This window comes from Physeter macrocephalus, chromosome 7 (genome assembly GCF_002837175.3).
Source record: "Physeter macrocephalus isolate SW-GA chromosome 7, ASM283717v5, whole genome shotgun sequence".
NCBI lineage: Eukaryota > Metazoa > Chordata > Mammalia > Artiodactyla > Physeteridae > Physeter > Physeter macrocephalus.
The window spans coordinates 158,542,802-158,552,681 of NC_041220.1; the positions used below are offsets into that span (position 1 = coordinate 158,542,802).

General features: G+C 41.1%; 1 protein-coding gene across 1 annotated transcript in view; it reads right to left on the minus strand.

Moving 5' to 3' along the window:
• Window positions 1-3,884: 3,884 nt before the first annotated feature.
• PIR (pirin) overlaps window positions 3,885-9,880 on the minus strand; it is a 105,650-nt gene continuing 99,654 nt past the window's right edge. The window contains 1 exon segment of the mRNA XM_024115486.3: window positions 3,885-4,190. Within this exon segment, the coding sequence (XP_023971254.1) occupies window positions 4,075-4,190 (116 nt within the window). The 3' untranslated portion in view covers window positions 3,885-4,074.

Genomic DNA, 9,880 nt, shown 5'->3' on the forward strand with positions numbered 1-9,880 from the left:
TGTAATGCTACACATTTACCTATAAGGTCATAAATGAAGAAGAAATTAATGGAAAACATTTCAAATGTATTTTGTGCCAAGGATGGTGCCTGATACGAAAGTGGGCACGAGCTCGTTGGGCCATCTGACTAGCAACGAAGTCAACGGACTTCCCTGTGCACGACCGTAGGGAGAGCAGTGGGGGCGGGTCTGCTTCCTGGAATTAAATATGGAGGGTGCATCTTAATCCTTGCTATTCAATTCCCTTTAGAGACAATTTCAGGAGAAGGCAAGTGACACAAAGGTTATGAAGTCTCGCGAGCCATGTGGCTTCTCACGGTACTTAGAGGTGTCCCACATTCCTGTGGATCTTGGATTTCCTCCAATCTCAGGCCAAGTTTGAACGACTCCACCACTCAGCAACAGTCTTCCACCAGTGAAGTGATGAAAGAGGGGGCTGAAAGGTCGTGAGGGGAAGAAGGAGACAAATTCCGTCAGAGAAGTGTGGGGCAAGCCTACCAGGACTCGGAATTAATCCTCCGTCACTCTCCTGGTATGTCTGCATGAGTGACTTTGAAAAGATTTATGGCGATGGCTTCCCCTAGTGACTTAAGGGGGTGCCAAGATCCCTGGTGACAAGCAATGCTTATCAAATACACCAGAAACAGTGCTGGCCAGAAGGTCGATGTGAACAACAGGACAGTGAGGTTGCAAGTATTTATTTATCCAACGCCCAGAATGTCTACACTATCGTACTCAGGGCTGTCACATACAGACGTGAGACTATGTGGATGGAGCATCCTAGAGTTGTGCAGTGCACGCTCTGTGCAACTGTATAGGACTCCCCAACATATACAAAAGCTGGAGAAAACAGACACAGAAATAAATCCCATATCTAGGTGGTTAATCTGATTATACTAGTGAGCCAGAAAGAGGCACTGGGTTAATCTTATTTCTAGAAGAAAACACGTTCTGCTTAGATTGAAAAACTTAGCAGCTAAACAGTATGCACAGATTTGAGTTGAGATTTTCCAACAGACTTATCTCAGTTCACAAATTCCATGCACTACTGACCCCAAACAGCTGTCCTAAGTACAGCTGGCAAGACTAATGAAATCAGGATGCCTTATACTCAAATGGCTTTGAGAGCAATTGTGCAGGGTATTGGTAGCCTTTTGCATGGTTACTGCAGAAAAAACAATGTTCACAGACTCGTGTATCTGTACTAGAGGCACTGCTAGTCTAAGCTGAAAAAAATAGGAGAATGTTCAAGGCTAGAAAGTGACCATTGTGGGGGAAGGGCAACCTCACGATAGAATTGGCATTGTTGCCATCCTTTTGGGAAAAGAGGTGGCTAGAAGAGGGGAGGGTGGAGAGAAGAACACGCTCACGGACCTACCACCAAGGAGGACCCTGGACACGTCTTAAAATAAATGAAACATTTTTATCTCAAAAAGCACAAAATACACTCATATCCCAGTGTCCAAACCACTAGCATCTGGAATATGCTTTCATACTCAATTTTGATTTAAACAAGAAGAACATTAAGAAACACATTTCTTCTTGGATTTTTCTCTTAAGAGAAAGTTACGGGGGAAAAGAAAAGGTATAATAACCAATATGATATACCTCCTTAGCCCTCACCACCCACTCGTATCTACACCCGAACTTCTGTTTAACTGTACGCACGCCTTTCCTTCGCATCGGAAAGATTTAATTGAGCCAGGGGTTGGGTGGACTTAAAAACAGCTGAACAGCCTGAAAAGCCTTACTTACTTCAAACGAGTCTGATTTTTTTTCTCCTGTCCCCTAGGCTCCAAATGAGATTCCCTTTTACCTGCGATCTGGCATTGAGATCCCACATCCAGGCTGGTGGCAATGAAGTGGAGCTGAAAGACGGTGATGTCTCTCGTGTCCGTTTGGAATTTGGAAAGTTAGAAAGGTGTCGCTTGCTGGGCAAGGTGACTCTCTACCCCTAACACAGAGTTCAACCTTCGCAGAAATACTGTGTATCTCTTTCTGTAGTGTAAGTACATCTGTGCTTTATACATTAGAGTAAGACGTTTTCACCCCCAAGGACCAATTTTCCCCTGTTGGGGGCGATATCACCCTTGTTGAAAATGCATTTCCTAACGACAGCTACAAAAACTCAAGTCCACTTTGATTGTTCACGGCCAGAAATTCCAAAATCAATAATGATTTAGCACCACTTCAGTCAAAACAATTCTATCTGAATCATTTTCAAAATCAAAAGCTGAGAAAAACAGTATAGTCTATGAAATACAATAAAACTGGGCAAAATAGTGCTCAGTCAGTAACATGCCAGTTAATTTTTTTTCATTACTCCCAATTCATTGGGCTCTATCTGATGCTTGCTCATAGAATCAAAGATTTGATTATGGTTGAGTTTTACACACGTTTCAAAAAGCAAAGGACCAAAATGACTTCGGAGAAAAGATTTTTCTAGATGGTGGCAATGGGTAATTTGGAAAACCAGATAGAAAACATCTGTAGAAAGCATGGCAGTTTTCGATTTACAGAAGAAATTAACTAACTAAACTAGCTCACAGATGACCTGAAAATAAACAGCCCCCAAAGTTATCTGTGTCATAAAAACAAGTCAATGCTTCATAAGAAAATCACTGTGGTACAGCAGAAAGTAACACAACACTGTAAATCAATTTGTTTCAAATAAAAAAAATCACTGTGCCATCTGCACATACAGATGAGGGGAAACTTTCATGTCCTATTACATCTCCAAAAGCCCCCAGCCCCAGAGTTTTCAAAAACTCATGACAAGAATCTTAGTAAGCCTAAGAAGCAGAATACTCATTAACAAGTACAGAATATATCCTGCCCACTACGAGTGTTCTGCATTTTTATATTGTCTCAAAAATAGTGGTGGCAAAGAAAGAACATCCTCTGTATAAGCCAACTTAAAAATCTGCATCACATGAAAAATTGAGCTCACCTACCTTCACTGGTCCATGTTCATAACTGGAGCCCTGCACCAACTGCAGAGAAGACACCATGAAAATATTCACCACTGCCCACTGTCTGTACATTTTGAATATTCTAATATCCACTGATTACCAAGCAGTTGACCTCAGGCAGCTAGAGCAAACTGGTTCAAAAGGCATTCTCCAGAAGGAAAGTTCGAAACCTCAGGACTTCACAGGGGAAAACAAATAATCAGTTGTGACCAAAATCAATTAGTCAAGGTACGTTTCTGCACAATCTTATGGGGGGGAGAGAAATGAAAAAAAGTTTAAATGTTCGTATGCTCCAAAAATAATCAGGAAGTGGACATGTCTTCTACTTGAAATGAGAAAGCCTCTAAATCCATTTCATTTCCAGCAAACTAAAAAAAAAAAAAAAAAAAAAAATCTTCCCCCCCTATGCCCCAGGTTCGAGTTGTTTCAGAAGGAGCTGGTTTGGCCACCAATGTTTGCAGCTACAGAAGGCTGGGACCCAGTCGTGGATTCAAACATTTTTCACAACCCTCATGGAAGCTTGCAGGAGCATGTGTCTTAAATCTGACACAGATTTTGGCAGAAAAAGCAGGGAAGTCTTGGCCGTAATCCTGTCGTGTCCCTACCAATAGCAGGGCAGTTTTGAAAACTGACTGAAACGCTCAGAACTGCTGTTACTTTACCCACGCAGATAACCTGTAACATGAAACCCCAGCACACAGGCATCAAAATTGCATTGCTCAGAAAGAGACCTCAGATGCTCACGCACCTCCATCAGTGACACACAGAAAGTAATCAGATGTGCTTTAAAAAACACACAGGCACAAATACGACAAAATAGCCACATGCCCATGAAAAGGAAAACATATACAAAATAAATTTTTTAACAGAAGTAACTTAGATTGAAATGAAGAACACTGATTTTCAAAGAAGCAACACTTAGGTTTATTTGCCTGGGCCAGGAAATACCTCACAGACATTGCCATAGAAAACATGTCATCACTTGAGTGTGGAATTCTTTAGAAGCATTGGCGAAGTGAGCTTTGGAAACTGGATGCATTGAACGGCTGGATGCCACAAAGGGCAAAATCCTAGAAGGCAGCCAGACTTGCCCTTGTGCTTGTCACTGGTTTCCAATCTTTGATTTCCAGGTTTTCGCTCTTTCAAAGCCGTTTTTCGCATTTCTGAAATCAAGAATGGCCTGAGAAATCTCTTCATCTGTGTTCATCACAAATGGACCTAGAGCAGAAAGAGACATTCAGAAAGTTCTGGGTGACGAGAATATTTTCTTCTACCACGAAAATGGTATGTATTTCTGTAGTTCTTAATTTGAAACAAACTCAGGCATATCTGAACAGCAGAAGGTTATTTTTGCAGCATCCGATCTCCGAGGACTGTTAATACAAGTTTCTTGACTACGATTGTGTATGATTATAAAGACCCAACTTCAGATAAACAAATGCAATTATGTCTCACTCATCCATTGCAGGCTGTCATCAGCAATGGCAATCTCTTTATTCAAAACATTCTTAGGTTTGGTTCTATTATAACCATTTTTGTAGCTGTTAGTTCTTTTTATCTTTATTTTTTTACTGAGGTATAAATTACTTACAACATTATATTAGTTTCAGGTGAACAATGTAATGATTCAATATTTGTATATATTGGGGAATGATCGTCACAACAGGTCTAGTTAACATCTGTCACGATACGTAGTTACAGAAGTTTTTTTTTCTTGTGATGAGAACTTTTAAGATTTATTGTAGTTGTCAGTTGCACTAGCAATTGGCTGATGTCAAGAATTTAACTGATCTGATTTTTAAAATTGGCAAATCTTGGGGCTTCCCTGGTGGCGCAGTGGTTGCGCGTCCGCCTGCCGATGCGGGGGAACCGGGTTCGCGCCCCGGTCCGGGAGGATCCCGCGTGCCGTGGAGCGGCTGGGCCCGTGGGCCATGGCCGCTGAGCCTGTGCGTCCGGAGCCTGTGCTCCTCAACGGGAGAGGCCGCAACAGAGGGAGGCCCGCGTACCACAAAAAAAATAAAATTAAATAAAAATAAATAAAAAATAAATAAAATAAAATCGGCAAATCTCGTCACAGTGTTGCTATCTCCACAGTATATGAGGCTGTGTCCTTGCATGAGGGGTCTAAGTCATTTTTGACAATTAGTAGCATCTCACTGACAATAAAAAGGAGATTATAAAAATTTCAAGTCAAGAAAGCATCACATTTTGGATTCTCTAGGGGTCAGTGCACTTTTCCTGTAAAGGGCCAGACAGTATATATTTTAGATTGTGTGGGTCAAACGGTGTCCGTCTCAACTACTCAACTCTTCCACTGAAGCGCAAAGCAGCCACAGACAATATAGAAGTGACTAGGGATGGCTGTGTTCCAATAAAACTTCATTTACAAAAACATGCAGTGGACAGATTTGGCCCATGGTCACAGTCTGTCTAATTCCTAGGTCCGAACTTGGCTTTTGCTAAAAGTGTAGAAGAAGTCCTCCCCTAATCGACCAGGAGGCAAAATGTCTGTCTCTTCCCTCTCTTCACACACTGTAGGAGCATCCACGTGTTGGATAAACGAGGCCAGCTCATATGGCATTGGCAGTGTCTTGAAAGTGGTTGACAGATTTGTCCATTCGGTCAGTATATTTCTTTCCCCCAGTCTTCAGAGGTGCCGTCAGGAACCTTTTATGAAGTGCTTCCTCTAAGAGGCTTTCTCTGAGAGACCCGGATTAAAATATAACTTAAAACTTGGAATAACACAGGCAAACTTCTTAACTACTGTTGGCATATCAGCGCAGATTCGGCACCCACTTTAATGCTTGAGAAGGAAGACCCAGGATCACATGCTTTGATGATGCTGAGGCCTTGTGGGAGGTTGCAGGGAATAGGATGGCAACAGAAAGGGAAAACAGGTAGCAGGTGTGTAAATTCATTCATTCACTCAATGACCTATCTATCCAGGATTTATTGCGTGCTTATCGAAGGACGAACATGGTGCTAGGAGCTAGACACATAAAGCTGAAAGACAAATTAATGACAGACTCTCTCCCCTCAAGGGCCTCAAATCTATAACACAAACAGATAAGAAAACAAATTATTACAAAACAGTGTGATACACAGAATGATAAAAGTATGGAAAATGCAAAGAATCAGCACAGAAAAGGGAGAAGGAGGAGCCCCGGATAGAACTCACACACGTGGTGACGTCTGAACAGGCAGACGTGGGGGAACGGCGTTTTCAGGACCGGCCTGCAGGAGGACGTGAGGGTGGGGAAAAGGAGGAGGGTGGAGTCTCATATGTGGCAAGAGGCCCGAGCCCTCTGGGTTTTGGATGCCATCTATGGGAAGAAGTTTGGACATAATTCTTCAGGTGATCTGGAATCACTGAAGGTTTAAGGACAGAACAATGTGATCTCATCTGCAGTTTTTAGAAGAAGACTTTGGCATCAGGGTAGAGAAGATGTCTGGCCTGGGAGGCTGAGTTGATGGTGGAATTGTTTAAGGGTAACTGGGACACAAGACACAGGAAGCTGTGGGTAGAGCAAGGAACTCAGTCCTGGATATTCTGACGTGAAGGCGCTGGAGACAATCAGATAGCTTCCTGGCAGAGGTGCTCGGTACACTGTTGGAAATAGGGGTCTGGGGCTCACAAGAGAAATTTCACCTGGAGATGGAGATGTGGACTGTACTAGGTAGGAAAGAATGAGAGAGCCCTCATATGCAAAAAAAATCGTAAATCCAAGAGGGCATCCTGGAGAAGCCACCTTTTTAAAGGACGCAGAGGGGAAAGGGAGATGGAACAGAGAAAATGAGAGCAGGTACTTCCTGCACGTCATAATTTTGCTAGAGATGAGACTTGCGGAGCACCTCTCCCCTCCCTCAATTACTTTTCTGTACAAAGAGTACACTTCCGGGCTTCCATCTTGACACTTCTCTGGGGTATTCTGTTGTGATTCTCAAATCATAATGTGCACATAAATCACGTGGGAATCTTATTAAAATGCATATTCTGAGACAGGAGGTCTGGAGTGGGGTCTGAAACTCTGCATTTCTATCTCTCTCTCCAGTGATGCCAATGCTGCTGGTCCATGGACCACTTTGAGAAACAAGGGAAGCTTTGGAAGTGTGAGCCCTCCAAAGCCAAGGTGAGGAAGCTCATCTCCTCAAATCCTCAAGAAGAAGAAGAGAACTGAAACCAGAAAGTGTATGTTTTTGTTTTTCTTCTGTTCTTTTTTTGGGGGGCGGGGTAATATATAACTAAATTAATTTATTTTTTTTTTGGAAATTGAGGTATAACTGACATACAGCATTATATTAGTCTCCGGTGTACAACATAATGATTTCGTATTTGTATATATTGGGAAATGATCACCACAATAAGTCTAGTTAACATCTGTCACCATATACAGTTATAGAATTTTTTTTCTTGTGATGAGAACTTTTAAGATCTATTCTCTCAGCAACTTTCAAATATGCAGTACAGTGTTATTGACTATCATCACCATGCTGTACATTACTTCCCCCAGAAAGCATGTTTCTAAATTGAACAAGAAAATTATTTGCTAGTTATCAATAATCCCCAAAATCCTCTTTTAAACTACACTGTTCATCCCATCTCTAATTAAAGTTTTGAACTCCCTCCCTCTCCTGTAATAAAAATGGTGTGAGTTGAATCTCTCATTGTGTAGAAACTTCCTATAGTGGAGAGAGCACAAGACAAGGGTTTAGGAGATTAGGGTTCAAATCCCAGCTCCACCACTAACAATTACTTCCCAGCAGAGAAGCCACAGGGCAGAGCAAGGGGCAACCGGGCACGGTGAGAGGCGGAAGGGCAGGGTGGTTAGAAACCAGACAGCCTGAGTGTGAATCCGGCTATGTGGCCAACGAACCTCTGCACCTCCGCTTCCTCATCCATAAAGTGGGGATGAGAGTACCTACCTTGTCAGGTTGTTTTTAAGCTTAAATGAATTAATATTTGGAAAGCACTCTGACCAATCCTAGTAGACAGTAAATGCTACCGAGGTACCTGTTATGTAAATAAGTGGAACATCTGGATTCCGTTTTCCTCAACAACTAGTACTGGTTCCCAAATAGCCGAGAGATGGCTGTGGTGGCCTTCAAACACGCACAGGTAAAAGAAAAACTTAAACGCCTGGGATTGAAAGAGTTAGCAAAATAAAATAAATAAATAAAACAAACAAGCAGAATGCTTTGCCTCTCATTAGCTGAGGTTTCAGGGGCGATCTCTATGTTGTCTGGTTAATCTGAATTTGTGTGTGCTGGCACACCCAGTGTCCCCGAGTTGCAAGCCTCTGGGAGAAGATTCACAGGGGATGAATGTCGCCTACTGTAGGTGGAATCTTGGTTTTCATCACTGATGCAGAGGACATCGCTTAACTGAAAAGGTTTCCATCCCACACATCTTTTTCCCACCTAAATTCTAGCTGCTATTAATAAAGATGATGACCCTACTCAATCTGTCTGCAGGCTTCTTCCAGAAGAACAAACTATTTCAGGGCTGTTCAACCAATAGAAAATGAGAACTATGAACCTTTGGAGTGGAAATCAGAAGTCTACAAAATGGAGTCAAACGCTATGGGCTAGGTGGAGTGTAATTTAATGCTTTTCCCTTAAGCTACTAATAAAACAAAAAACACTATTTAAAAAATAATCAGTGCTCAATAGACCAGATAGATCTAATTGATATTTACAGAACATTCCACCCAAAAGTGGCAGAATACACTTTCTTCTCAAGTGCCCATGGAGCATTCTCCAGGATAGATCACATCTTGGGTCACAAATCAAGCCTCGAAAAATTTAAGAAAATTGAAATCGTATCAAGCATGTTTTCTGACCACAACGCTATGAGAATGGAAATCAACTACAGGAAAAAGAACTGTAAAAAACACAAATACATGGAGGCTAAACAGTGTGCTACTAAATAACCAAGGGATCACTGAAGAAATCAAAGAACAAATTAAAAGATACATACAAACAAATGACAACGAAAACACGACGACCCAAAACCTATGGGACACAGCAAAAGCAGTTCTAAGAGGGACGTTTATAGCAATACAATCTCACCTCAAGAAACAAGAAAAATCTCAAATAAACAACCTAACCCTACACTTAAAACAACTAGAGGAAGAAGAACATATGTATATGTATAGCTGATTCACTTTGTTATAAAGCAGAAACTAACACACCACTGTAAAGCAACTATACTCCAATAAAGATGTTAAATAAATAAATAAAAAGGTACAACTAAAAAAAAAAAAAAGAACAAAGAAAACCCAAACTCAGTAGAAGGAAATAAACCATAAAGATCAGAGCAGAAAAAAATGAAATAGAAATGAAGAAAATAATAGCAAAGATCAATAAGACTAAAAGCTGGTTCTTTGAGAAGATAAACAAAATTGATAAACCATTAGCCAGACTCATCAAGAAGAAGAGGGAGAGGACTCAAATCAATAAAATCAGAAATGAAAAAGGAGAAATCACAACTGACACCGCAGAAATACACAGGATTATAAGAGACTACTACAACTATATGCCAATAAAATGGACAACCACGAAGAAATGGACAAATTCTTGGAAAGGTACAATTTTCCAAGACTGAACCAGGAAGAATTAGAAAATATAAACAGACCTAGCACAAGTAATGAAATTGAAACCGTAATTAAAAATCTTCCAACAAACAAAAGCCAAGGACCAGATGGCTTCACAGGCAAATTCTATCAAACATTTAGAGAAGAGCTAACACCTATCCTTCTCAGACTCTTCCAAAAAACTGCAGAGGGAGGAACACTCCCAAATTCATTCTATGAAGCCACTGTCACCCTGATACCAAAACCAGAAAAAGATATCACAAAAAAAGAAAATTATAGACCAATATCACTGATGAACATAGATGCAAAAATCCT